Genomic DNA, 14,313 nt, shown 5'->3' on the forward strand with positions numbered 1-14,313 from the left:
TTATGTTCACACTTGTATTTTCATTGGTCACCAGCAAGCCCCTGTAACTGTAATAAGATGTTACTAGAGTTTTTATCCTAATGTTTGACAACTAGAACAGGACTGCATGATGTACAATTCTTGCTATTAAAAATTATGGAAATCAAGGTGAAACCCACCAACCTATGCAAAGGCCTGTGGATGACAACACTGAACATCCATTCTCTTGTGAAACACTAAAATGAAGCTTTTTTAATTTCATTTTCATACTTTATGCATACAAAAGAGTTCATAAAGAGACAAACACAAAAACTAAAGTAGCAACAACTGTATGCATGAATCCAGTGGCGTAAATAAAGTCTTGTGGGCTCCGGGGCAATCTTTTGTCTGTAGCCCCCTACCTCAACCCTACAGCTAATTCTTGATAGTGATGGTTATGGGTGCTAAGGAATTTAATCCACCATAGTGTGGTTAGGGTAATCTGTGAGTCTCCTTGGCTTATGGGCCAGATGGAAGCTGCAATCTCAATGCTGATGCCAGTGCTTATGGGCCCTCTAAAGCTCCTGGGCCCTGGCGCGACTGCAACCACTGCACCCCCTTTTTTTTTTTTTTTTACCCTGCGCCTGCCTAGAGTGTGGCTGCATGTGTTTACAGCTGCTGAAACTAAACTGATCTTTCTCTATCCCGTCCTTTTTTGTTCACTTTTTTCTATTACTATAAGGAGTATTAGTATAAGAACTTACCATGGGCTGGAATTTGATGCAGAAACTCTTATAAAGAAATCCTTTTTGAGCCTTTTTGTCTGAAGCATGCCTCCACACAGACAAGGAAGACTGGTTTACACTAAGGAGACACTATTACACCTTAGAAGCATGCTGCAGGACAAGCTGGACAAGCATGCTCTTACCATCCCCCACGAACTAATAAGGAGACTTAGAAAACGCAGAAAACGCGGAAAACGAGCCGGCATACTGAGACGCGAAGGAAGAAAACGCAAAAAGCATGTGATCCCGTCCATCATTATGGGGAATGTGAGATCAATTGTGAATAAGATGGATGAACTGACAGCACTGACCAGACATCAACAGGAGTTTCGTGAGTGCAGTATGATGCTGTTTACAGAGACTTGGCTTACTGAAATCACTCCGGACATACTTGCCTCCGTGGAGGGCTTCAAACTTCTTCGGGTGGACAGAACACTGGAGAGCGGTAAGCGAATAGGCGGAGGAATTGCAATATTTGTCAATGAGAGATGGTGTAATCCAGGACATATTGTGGTTAAGAAACAATTGTGTGGAAAGGATATTGAACTGCTAGCCGTGGGCATGAGACCTTTTTACCTGCCAAGGGAACTATCACATGTTATTGTACTAGCTGCATATGTCCCCCCCTCTGCTAAAGCTGACGCTGCCTGTGAAGTCCTCCATGCTGTTGTGAGTGAGCTGCAATCATCTCACCCCCATGCCCTGCTCCTAGTGTCTGGAGACTTCAACCATGTCTCAGCATCCACTCTACCAGGCTTCACACAGTATGTAACCTGCCATACAAGAGACAACAAGACGCTGGACTTGCTCTTTGCCAATGTAAGGGATGCATATAACTCATCTGCCCTACCACCCCTAGGCAGATCAGATCACAACCTGGTACATCTGCGACCCACATACATTCCACTGGTGCGCAGAGAACCGGCGGTTACCCGTACCGTGAAGATTTGGTCAGAGGGAAGTGTCGAGTCTCTAAGGGACTGCTTTGATATAACTTTATGGGAAGTGTTTCAAGACTCATTTCCAGAGGGCATTGAGGGACTCACACATTGCATAACGGACTACATTAATTTCTGTGTGGACAGCACGGTACCAACTAGGAAGGTGAGGTGTTTCTCCAATAACAAACCATGGATTAACTCTGAGATTAAAACTCTCCTCAAGCAAAAAAAGAGAATTTTTAGGTCTGGGGACAAAGATGGCCTGGGGGCGGTTCAGAAACAGCTGAGACAATTGATCAGGGAAGGGAAAGCCAACTACAGACGGAAGATGGAGCTACAGATGGGGGAGGGTAGAATCTCTGAGGTGTGGGACAGCCTTAAGGCAATTTCAGGACACAAGGAAAAGACAAGGCACCGAACAGTAGGGGACAGGAAGTGGCTTAACGAGCTTAATCTATTCTTCAATAGATTCGACTCCAAGCAAATGCTCCCTCCACCAGCATGTCAGCTAACCGCCCTCCCCTCACACACCAAGACCCAACCCCCACCGACCTGCGGTCAACTGCAATCTGACTATCTGATCCTGCAGGAGTCTCAGGTGTGTAAGGAAATGAAGAATATTAGAGCGAACAAAGCGGGGGGACCTGATGGTATAAGCGCAAGAGTTCTTAAAATGTGCAGTGACCAGCTGTGTGGTATTATAACGCACATGTACAATATGAGCCTGAAGCTGGGGGTGGTACCTCAACTGTGGAAAACATCTTGCGTGGTACCAGTCCCAAAGAAACCCAACCCGATGGGCTACAATGACTACCGACCTGTAGCACTGACATCACACCTAATGAAGGTCCTAGAGAGACTGGTCCTGACACACCTACGCCCCCTAGTGAGCTCCGCTCTGGACCCCCTCCAGTTTGCCTACCGGCCAGGCGTTGGGGTAGATGACGCCATCATCCACCTTCTTCACAGAGCTCTCTCTCACCTGGAGAAACCCGGGAACACTGTGAGAATAATGTTCTTTGATTTCTCCAGTGCGTTCAACACCATTCAGCCAGGGCTACTGAGGGAGAAGCTGAACCTTGGTGGTGTGGACCATCACCTGTCCAACTGGATCCTAGACTACCTGACAAACCGCCCTCAGTATGTGAGAGCCCAGGACTGTGTGTCTGACACTGTGATCTGTAGTACGGGGGCACCACAAGGTACAGTTCTTGCCCCATTCCTCTTCACACTGTACACTGCTGACTTCAGGCACAACTCATCCAGCTGTTACTTACAGAAGTACTCCGATGACTCTGCTATAGTCGGCCTTATCACTGATGGCGATGATAGGGAATACAGAGACTTAAACCGGGATTTTGTTGAATGGTGCCAGCAGAACCAGCTCAGGATTAATGCTGGGAAGACCAAGGAGATGGTGGTGGACTTTAGTAAACGGAGAGGTGCTCCGACCCCGGTGGAGATCCAAGGAACATGTATTGAGATAGTCAGGACCTATAAGTACCTGGACGTGCTCCTCAATAATAAACTAGACTGGGCTGATCACCTGGAGGCGCTGCACAGAAAGGGCCACAGCAGACTCTACCTGCTCAGGAGGCTGAGGGCCTTCGGAGTCCAGGGGACACTTCTTAGGGCCTTCTTCAACTCTGTGGTTGCCTCAGCCATCTTTTTCGGTGTGGCCTGCTGGGGAAGCAGTATATCAACCAGGGACAGAAATAGACTTGACAGGCTGATCAGGAGGGCCAGCTCTGTCCTGGGGAGCCCCTTGGACCCAGTACAGGTGGTGGGTGACAGAAGGATACTGTCTGTGGTGACCTCCATGCGGGGGAACAAATCCCACCCCATGTATGGGACCCTGATGGGACTTGGCAGCACTGTAAGCGACCGTCTGCTTCACCCCAAGTGTGAGAAGGAGCGCTATCGCAGGTCCTTCCTTCCAACCGCGACCAGGCTGTATAATCTACATCAGACCAAACGAAGAGCTCTCCGCACAGAGAACTAATGATTATGAGGATGACCATGAGGAGTTTCCTCTTTCTCTTCCGTTTTTCCTTAGCTGCCATGGACTCCTAGTATATCTTCTCTTCTCAGCTTATCTGTGTCTACGTCTGTAACATATTACTCTGTATTATCCTGTATCTGTATTACTATGCTGCTGTAACACGCTGGAATTTCCCCAAGGTGGGACTATTAAAGGATTATCTTATCTTATCTTATCCCTAAGTTACATCTCTGCTTGAATCTGAATGTTGATGGGGGAACATTGTGGTCAGTATACAAGGATGTTTTTAGAATTTCAATGCATACCTCCAGTTGTAAACAACTTTTAATAAATGAACAGTACAAGATAATATATGAAACTTTGCAATATATCTTATTAAAGAATATGTTTTCTTTTCCATTTTTAGGCAGTTACTTTCTGTATATTGGTCTATGGAGGAGGGGGGAGAGAAAAGACATTCAAATAATTGCTGCTGTTACACTCTGTTATTCCTTGCTTTTCTAACACTGCTAGGTTGTAGATACGAGGCTACTAGAGAGCTACAAAATGAGGCAATAAAGGCAGGAGAATCCTACTGAACTTTAACAAAAATATACTGTGTATAAGATTGTGATATAATGGGTACATTGTAACCTACCCTCTGGACAGTACTACAAATGGCTGAGTAACTGTCTCTCGTCCCTTGTAAATGGGCTTGTATGGTTTGTTTAAACTTTGCTTGCAGATGTTCAGGACAGTGAAGAACCAGATTTTCTCCCTTCAGTTTCAAACTATTTAATCGATCTTCAAAACCAGCAATATCCTCCATCATTGCCTGCAGAATGATACAGTCTTTATGTCACAACATTCACATAATTTCATCTTTTGTACACAGTTAATAATGCTATGTTTTATTTGTATATACAGTTTATCACTTTCTTTATATATCCAGGTTTACCCCCTTCCATACTCCAGTACATTACAGAGAACCAAAAAGTCCATACATCATCACACACATCTATAGTTGTTTAAACAACAAAACATGAGTATACTACAAATTAACTTTTAGTAATATATTGTTAAAATAGTGCAATTTTTGCCTTTTTCACTTAAAAAATTTCCCATGACAAGACTGGATCACTAGATCCCTTGGAAATATGTCCCCGGTAGATATCATAGCTATCTCTGCTCTTATTCCAGCCCAAAGTGGACCAGCTCAACAAACGCCCAAAAGTGCAGGTAAAAGAGAGCGACCCACCAAAAGTGTGGTCACTATATAACTATTGCTCCATATTCCATGTATGAGCTATTAGCACTGCTCTTGTCACTGAGACCTCCTACCATTTTCTGCCTGAACCACCCTGTGCTGGTAGAGTTAATCTTCTCACTGCTATGACATTACCTATCCTATTAGAGCAGCAAGATCAACTCCAGCTGTCAGATGGTGCCGCAGGTAGGAGGTGGTAAGGGTCTGAGCCACAAAATCGGTGCTCCAGGGAGCTGTAGGCCCGCCCCCAGTGCCCCAACTGTCTCATTTGCATAAGATTTCAAAGTTGTTTTTCTCCAAATCTACAGAATTGCCATCCATAACGGTACGGTATGTCATTTATCATTACAGTGTGCTCTGTAACGTTATTGTGCCATTTGAATATGCTTGGGGGAGGTGGTAGACTCCTTTTAACTGAAAATGGCACAATATCTGATTTTATAGAAAAACATGTTCTGTTCATTGGATTATGATCTCCTACCTTGTGATTAGCCAGCTGCTGGGTAATTGTCTCTAAATTGCTGCTTTCCATCAGGTCTGAGGATACTAGTCTGCTAGACATCTGAAGGAGCCACTTCTCTACGTCCTGCAGCTCACTATTATAGCATTCATGCTCCTTCACTTTCTCCTCCAAGTCAGCAACAGCCATCTATTTTAGGATATATAATGTGTCAGCAAAAAATATACACATACAAGACAGGATTGGCATAAAACATTATAGTTCAGCTAAATTTCAATTTATAGTAAGTCAATATTGTTATCAATAAGCTAATGCTAAAAAACTTGCACAGTTGTAAAGGGTGTAGCATCCATAGCAAGTAAAGAGGAGGCTATCGTCCCTGATGGTCTGGGTACCATGAGCTTGCACTCTGACCTCTGCACACACATAACCTAACATAAACTTTTTTGTTTCAACTGTAATCTTTACAACCATAAACACAAAGTAAAGGGAAGCGGGCAAGACCCCCAAAACCCATACAGGAAACCGTGGACCACACGAAGGACCAGAAATAACAAAAGGGGGAAAAAAGAGAGGGGGAGAGACTGACAAATAGAAACAAGAGGGAGGGAAAAAGGGGTAAATCTAACATAAACTTAAGAAAAGATAACTATCTGGAAGTGTAAATTTGGGCACCTTACAATAATGTTTATTATATGCTGTATTGTCAGTCCCCTATATATGATCTTGACAAGAGATACAGTAGATACAGCTATACATAGTATATACATTCATGCTCTTAATTCCTATGAACTATAGAATAAAAATATATGGGCAATGTTGGATCCACTGCAAGATAAACACCAACCACACCATCATAGTGGCTGTCATTTTACTGGTGCACAATGAGTCCCCAAAACAGATGTGAACCTGACCTAAATCAAGAGTATCCTTTAGAGACTATGGACACTTGAATGCTGGATTATGTAAGTACTGTACCTTGGCTAGGTTGCATAGACCTTGATAATCCTTCTGCAGTTTGTGGATTTGTTCCTCCACCAAAGCATCATGAGTCATTCTAAACAGGGCTTCACCTTTTTCAATTACAACTTTGATGGCTGGCTCCCGAGAGAAAACAGTCTGCTGTATAGACTATGCACATAAAGACAATTGCATGGTTATCTGCATTGCTATTGGAAATAAATATAAATTACACGAGTAGTCTCCAAACTGTAGTTCTATTATTGTAACAATACAACTCTCAGCATGTCCTACCATGTGTAGAAGGGTACTAAATAGGGGACTAACTAGTTAAACAATACTTTATATACCTTATGTCCAAGACTAATAAAACAAAAAAAAACTCAGTCTAAGGCTGAATCCATTGAATCCATATATATTAGGCCAAAAATAGATATAACTGTCTAGTGGCTGCACTTCAACAGGTGTCAATGTAAAGGTGTGCAACGATCCGTGTTGGAGTGCAAGTATTAGGCTGAGGCCCCAAGTAGCAGAAAAGCAGCATTTTTTTGTTGTAGATTTTCCTGCATTTTCTTGAGCCAAAGCCAGGAGTGGATTGAGCAGAAGGTAGAAGTACAAGAGCTTCCTACATATTTCCCATTTCTTTTGTAGCCTTTCTTGGTTTGTACTCAAAAAACTGCAGCAAAATCAGCAACAAAAAAGCTGCATTTCCTCAAGGTGAGACCTTAGCCTTCGGTGTTTACAGCCATTGTAAAGTATATGGGATTCTGGCTAATCCCATCCACACATTGCAGAAAAATGTGCACAGTAGACATGCTGCGATTTCAAAAACCATCGCATTTTTGTAAATTATAGCACATCAATTATACATACGCAAAGGCGGTTTCCCTATCGGTGTCATGGAAGCAGAAAGTTTCCAAAGGAGAACTCTGCACGCTTTCTGTGAAATGCATTGCGGGAAACACCGCAATGTGTTTCTGCCACGGTTTTTCCTGCAGCGCTTTTTGGCTGTGGCCTGTATTTGGATACCACGCTGCAGTTAATTGTAAGGTTCATTGAAATCAACATGTATTAAACACCAGAAAATTATCAAAGGCTTAAAAGCATATTCCTTAACCCAACTCATGTACAACTTCAAAAAGTAGTAATTCACCTTATACTTGGCTAGTTGCGCCTTCTTCTCATACAGCTCAGTTTTGGGTTCCACATCTGCTTGCAGGATGTTGTGATACTCTGTCAGCCATTGAACTTGTCCACTGTACTTGTCAGAGAATTCCTTGGCATGATGGAGACCCTTTTCCAATGCTGTATGCTCCTTTCTGATTGAACCTGTCAGCTCCTCCATCTTTTCCACAAGGTTGTGTATATCCTTCTCCAGCTGGTCAGCTTCATCTCCCAACAGGTACTTAAGGGCACGTTCGCCTTTTTCACGGACGGCTTTCAGCAGTCTGTGGCCTAAATCCATATCACCTAATAAAGACTATACACAAAAAATAGCAGAATAACAGGATAAAAACTGGTATAAATGATAGCCCTATGCAGACCCTATAGAGTTCTTGAAGTAAAACGATAATTCAAGGGAATTTAATGATAAAATTTACCTCAAGTTTCTTCATTTTTCTCTCCAGTGCGGTCTTATCCACCACTCCCATATCTGCAGTTATACTTTTGAAGTTCTGTAGAGAATCTGTAAACCAGTCTGTGTAATGTTTAATGGCAATGTCAGACTCCTTTATGTTCCTAATTTCTTCTTCCAGGAATTGGATTTGTTCCTTAATTTAAGAGACAACTAAAAGTTACTGACTTCGTCCTTATAAGTCACAACTTATTTACTTATACAATGTTATAGACTCTCATACTGATGGTCTATCAGATTATTGTAGACCGATTCCAAGGATTCCGTCAGTCAGTGGACTGAAGGGTCCATGGCCCTTGTCAGAGTGGTCCCTTTTATTACTTACCAAACTTACCATACATTTTGTAGTGACTGTACCTGGTATAGCACAGCTCTATAGTTCGGTCTCATTCAATTGAATGGCACCAAGTTGAGATATCAGGACAGCCACTACAAAATATTTGGAGCTGTGCCTTTATTTAGCTAATTGCTAAGAGTCAGATCTGTATAAATATTACTGTAAGGATGGTCCATCAATATCAAAGATACAGAAAACCCAATTTAAATAAAAGAGTAAGTGCTTATTTACACAACCAGGGCTTGGCTTAGCGATTTTAATGGTCAATACATGGCCCCATCTATTCCCATGACAGTCCGTGAGGGCGATCTCTCATGTCATAGTATTTGCTTAATTCCTGGGCTGTTTTCACAAGTCCCTGAAAATGGCCATGAAAACGAATTACCTTCAGACGTACACCAGGCTGTGAAAAACTTCTTTTACATCCGAGTACACAGACCTATTGTGTGAATGAGTTCTAAGGGCTTCTACAGAAGGCAAGTAAAAAGACTTTTACAGGCGCAAATCCCATCCTGATCACGGGAGCTGGGGAGCTGGCAATAACACAGATCCCCATAATGCTGATAGATCAGATAACTGGCACCCATAGCACAAGTATAATACAGCCATATTACAGCCATCTCAATAAGCCTTTAAAGATCCCATACATAAAATGACTACTGCTACATCAATATTAACTTATTTGTCAAAAACTGCATCAAACATTTTACTATATAAATCTAGCCAAAGACAAGACAAAATCCTCCTCAACTAATGACTTATTGTATTTAAATCACAAAAATCTGGTTTAGAAGAAAATTCAGATGTTGACCAATCACACACCTTGTAAAAAAGGAACATCCTGGCACAGATTATTTACTGAAGTATTTACCAAAATATGAAGCCTGACAGCCTGATAGCGAGACGTCAGCAAGGTGGCTTTACTCCCAATTCTGCTTCTGCGGCCTTCTTCTAATACCTGCTGGGCCAATGTGCCAACCTCTTCAACTTCATCCTTATAGACCATCACCTCCTCATGCCATTTCTATAACAGGGTTCAAATAAACAGATTTACAGTACAGAATATTATCTGAATGGTGAAAAGTCAAACTATATTTCCCGGAAATCTGACAGATCAACGAACAGAAGAAACTATTTGCATTACATTAGTTTTGCAGTACTGTTGTAGCATTGTACCACTTTCCCTAATCCATTACCATTACAAGAGGATTAAACAGTGATTGATATGACAGACTACTGATCCCATATATATATTGTATATCTGTGAATTTATTTTCAAGTTATGAGTTTACCTTCATTTGCTGAAGCTGTATCTCTTTTGTTGCACGGTCTGATTGACGCCCTGTTCTGATATTCACTTTGGCTTCCACAGATGTCAACCATTCATCTGTCTTCTGGAACTTCTTCTCCATCAGCTTCAGCTTGCTGAGTGAAGCATTAATGTGGCTTCGGCCTTCTGTCAGTCTCTGCTGATAAACTTGCCAATCGTGTCTTAAGGATTCCAATTCTCTGTCTTCTGTATGAGGAATACCCCATGGTAGAACTTCTTCTCTTATGTGTAAGGTACTGTTCAATAACGCTTGTCCTTCTGCACAGTGCACCTGAAGCTCCTGTAGAGTAAGATATAAGAGGCAATGGTGTCAGGACCATCATCTTTCATCACATTTCTTATTCAGGCCCTACTTTGGAGGTCAAGACAATATGTACAAGGAAACTAAATACCATAAGCATTTCTATATGTAACACTTTTTTGCATATAGTAGTCATGTTCAAATCTGCGGCAACCTCAGACTCTTCTTCTGAGACTAAAACCTACAGATATTTTTGGGTGTCTTCCCGTGCAATCTAAGCATTTACATTTGTTTGAGAACAAAAGCAGAAAATCTGTTCAGAATTTGCCATCAATATAGTCTACATTAATATACTATATTCACCTGTAGTTCTCGAAGAGTAGAGTCATACATCTCGGTATCACCATCAAACAATACTAGACAGCTCAGTTTTTCATTTTCTTGCTGTAGCCAGTCTTCAAATGCCCTGAGAGCCTTCTGATAGTTTTGGTGATCTGACACTATTTTCTCTGCCTTGGTGATAGCTTCCTGTTAAAATAAAATAAAAAAACCTTCTGCCTTTAGATTTTCACATAATGCACACAAATAATAATTACATTTATATTAGGTTAGGCCGACATTTCCAGTATGTAGTCTATTGTTCTGATCCAGCATACGATTACATCAAAGGAATGAACGAGTAATAAAATGACAGATGCAGATGTGCACAAGCTTTCTTTCATCTTTATTTATTTAGTCTTTCATGTTTATTTAAGTGTGTGGAAAGTCCTGCATGCACTGTCTGCATCCATCATTTTATTACTTTTTCAGCCTATTGCTCTGATCCTATAACAAATCAGTACAGCAGAATAAATAGCCTTATACTGATACTAGCCACTGCCCGTGACTTTGTCTACGGATTGTTGGAGTGAATGATCTGCCTATATTCAGCAAATTGCTGCTGTCGATGGTTTGCCTGCTCCGGCGTTTTGGCAGCTCTTAAGCTGTCCTGCTGCTGAACTTGTTCCTCGTACCGTGATTGTTCCAGTGTCTCAGCAGCTCGCTGAGACGCCATATAATGAGCGTGTTGTTGGCGTTGAGCCACATGCTCTAGTTTTTGGCAGCTCTCAAGATGGCCTGTCACTGAAGTTGTTTTTCGCACTGTGCCTGTGATTGTTCCGGCATATCAACAGCTCACTGCGACGCCATATAATGCATGTGTTGTTGGCGTCGATGATCCCCCTCAGCTCCGCTTGAGTAGAACTTTGTTGACTTCTGGCTTTCTTCATAGCTCTCTTAGATTTTCTTTTTCCAGGCATGTTTAAAATTGGCAAACTGCCAATTTGGATTAAAGGTGTTTGCCCATGTCAGTTTGTCTGCACTGCCTGGAGATCTGATCTGCAGATCAGATAATATGCAAATGCATGTACCCAGCCCACTGAGGGTTAGTGTGTGTTTACACAGAGAGATAACAGACCTGGGACCTGAGATAAGCTGCTGCAAGAGCAGTGTAATATAGTATATGAACATAAATTCATAACAGTCATGAAGCCATGTCATTTACTGGGATAAAAAGTAGCCTATGTTTTAATCGAGGTTTCATTCAAATCCGTTCAGCCGTTTTTGCATGATTGGCTAACAAACATCCAAACACACAAACTTTCATATTTATAACATTAAGTAGGATTATTATAGTATTAAATGAGGTCTGATAGCACAAACTGCATACAAATATGTAAACATATTAACCATACAAGACAAGAGTAGAAATTCCCATTGTAATTTCCACAATACAATAGAAGATAGTGCTGTGTTGCTTTACCTTGACTTGTACTTTCAGAGTATTGTAACGTTCGTGTAGCTCTTGAAGCTCCAGTTGGGTGACATAGTGCTCAGTCATGCTGGAGCCTTTCTTTTCTATGGTCTCTAGTAAACTGCTGTGACTTAAAACGTCTTCATTCAATAACTGTAAAACAATGTCAAGTGAGTATAGCAAAGCAGATCTTAATGCTTCCGGTTTGTTAATTTAGATATAAAATTAGTGTTCTTGCTTTCGTCTGGTTTTGTGAATGCAGCACTTAGGACGATCAGTCCTGCTTGCAGCACCCCAGCAATAAAGGCATACTTAGCAACAAATATCTATTTAAGCTAAAGATGAACATGGAGTAATATGGAGTACCTTAGCTTTACTCTGAGCTGCAGATTTGTCTCTTAGTTCATTGTACTGCCTCTCGGGTTCCTTTAGCCTCTCCTCCACCCTGTCCATCCAGCTGGAGAACTGGCGAACATCATCCTGGTAATTTGTCCATTTGGACAGGGCTCCTTCCAGTTGGCTGGAATTTTAAAGTCAATAAGTAAATGTATCTCTGACAAATAGTTTTCATGAATTAAACAATGCAGTTTATCTACAATACCTTTTACACTTAATACAAGCTGATAGTAGGGAGGCCCAGGAATCCTTAACGTCTTTCAGTTGCTGCTGGATGGCAGGGGCACCGTCTTGAGATGTGTTTCTCAGAACAGATTCCCCTCTTGTTAGTATCATCTTCATCTGAATTTCTTTATCTTGTTTCACCAGCATCAACGTCTACAACAAAAACATGGTGACCTTAGTGACGGCATACACAGACCCTGTAAGTCAGCACGAGGAGTCTCTATGAGTCCAAATTACAGACCTTCAGACACTTCAAAATAGTAACTTATGGGCCAGAAGTTTCAATAAACTGCCATATGACACAAACAGCTCCAAAATAATCGCATGCTAGACTAACTTGCTAGAAAAGTCCTTTATTTTACAGCAATGTTGTTCTTTGATCTTGTTGTTCTTTGACACCAGGATTAAAGTAGAAGAGGGGAGTACAGGGAACAGTAACTGCTGAGAGTTGTAGTACTTACTGCAATATTGTGTGAGATGTGGCAACCACTATACTATGTGGGGGACACTTGTGTGTGGGACCTTGGGGGGCATTAAACTGTAAGGGACCTGAGCTGTACTATAACACGTGGGTGCACTGCCACCCATTTAGCCTAGATCTTCCTCTCTGTAAATCCTTTGTACACGCCTGCTATATGGAACAGTCCATTGTACAGTTAGTCAGGAATCTTTGCAATAACCTCTGTACATTTTATCAGGTCAGATGACCTCGTAGAACACAAACATTTAGATAGAAAGATAAAACTAAATACTGACTCAGTTATATACAGTGTATTGGGGGAATATGTATATAAAGAATGAAACAAAATCACTGGAGTGCTTCTTTAAGCTAATGTGAGACCTTTTTGCCAAATGAATTATGTTAAAACATAGTTACCTCCAACTTTGACATTCTGCTGTCCAGGACACTTTTGTCTGCAGTAGGGTGACAGTATGTCTGCAACAGGTGAATGGCATCATTTATCCAGTCTTGGAGGTCCGTCAGACCCTGTAAAAACTGCTGGTGCTCTGCAACAATGCGATCCATCCTTGACATTTTCTCCTAAAGATGGAAGTTATTTGCGTGCTTACTTTATAAAATGAGAATTGCATGTAGCATAAACCAATATATAGAGCACTGTCACAACACTACTGTGCTGTACTCTGAGTATCGAATTTGGTTACCCTTCAGAGTCCCAGAATAAACTCCTTGTGTTGGGAAAATGGTAAACATACAAAATAAAATGGAGATATTACATAGTAAATAACCACATATACAGCATTATCTTATACAAACTGTGGGGCAAGTGTCAACAAATTTATAAGAGCTTATTCACATGGCATTTCCAAAACAAAGAAAGTCTTTGGCTGTGACTGTGTATACAATATGTCAAAAAAATAGGACATGTCCTACTGTGGGCTTTTTTTATGCATTACTCACAAACTCAAGTCGATGAAGGATTCACAAAATTGGTGCTGCACCTAAGCAAATTGGCCTTGAAAAACAGTCCATTTCATCTAATTTTCACAAGACAAGCTATGTTTACATCTAGGCTAGAGTTCGTCGTAGAGTTTGCCAAAATATCCCCTCTGCCGTTTTCAGTTTAAAAATGACGAACACCCAATGGACCCCATTATAGTCAGTGGGGTCCACCGAGCTCCATGTGTAACACTGTTTTAGCAGTCCACTTCTCCATTTTTTAGTTCCCCATGGTGAACCCGAACAACGTAGAAGCAACACTAGTGCATCAAGGTTGTGTGTATTAGCCCTTACTCTTTGACTGTTAAAATGACTTATTGCGTCTATTGCGCTGTACTGTGAGTGCGGTGAGGAAGGCCCCCTCCCTTCCTGATAGTACTCGGCCGTAGACTGGGGGGAGCATTTCTCACCACTCTCATAATACAGCGCTATATACGCTGCTGTGAGGAAGGGAGTTCCTGACTGACTGTCATAAACACCCTTCTGACGGTGAAGAGCCACGATACCGGGACCGATAGCTCTTCACCGGGGGGCACAGAACAGAA

The 14,313-nt window shown here is 41.7% G+C and overlaps 1 protein-coding gene across 7 annotated transcripts in view; it reads right to left on the reverse strand.

Annotated features, from left to right (window-relative positions):
• The window catches only part of SYNE1 (spectrin repeat containing nuclear envelope protein 1), a 274,048-nt gene that overhangs the window by 118,190 nt on the left and 141,545 nt on the right, over positions 1-14,313 (reverse strand). For all 7 annotated transcript variants that reach the window (XM_075267635.1, XM_075267636.1, XM_075267637.1 and 4 more), the window contains 12 exons: positions 13,187-13,351; positions 12,290-12,462; positions 12,055-12,208; positions 11,698-11,841; positions 10,260-10,424; positions 9,618-9,935; positions 9,197-9,349; positions 7,954-8,124; positions 7,506-7,832; positions 6,371-6,523; positions 5,414-5,581; positions 4,324-4,500 (listed from right to left, as the gene is read on the reverse strand). In XM_075267635.1, the coding sequence (XP_075123736.1) occupies positions 4,324-4,500; positions 5,414-5,581; positions 6,371-6,523; positions 7,506-7,832; positions 7,954-8,124; positions 9,197-9,349; positions 9,618-9,935; positions 10,260-10,424; positions 11,698-11,841; positions 12,055-12,208; positions 12,290-12,462; positions 13,187-13,351 (2,268 nt within the window). The remainder of the gene's footprint in view (positions 1-4,323; positions 4,501-5,413; positions 5,582-6,370; positions 6,524-7,505; positions 7,833-7,953; positions 8,125-9,196; positions 9,350-9,617; positions 9,936-10,259; positions 10,425-11,697; positions 11,842-12,054; positions 12,209-12,289; positions 12,463-13,186; positions 13,352-14,313) is intronic.

Source organism: Leptodactylus fuscus, chromosome 3 (genome assembly GCF_031893055.1).
Source record: "Leptodactylus fuscus isolate aLepFus1 chromosome 3, aLepFus1.hap2, whole genome shotgun sequence".
NCBI classification, from domain to species: Eukaryota; Metazoa; Chordata; class Amphibia; order Anura; family Leptodactylidae; genus Leptodactylus; species Leptodactylus fuscus.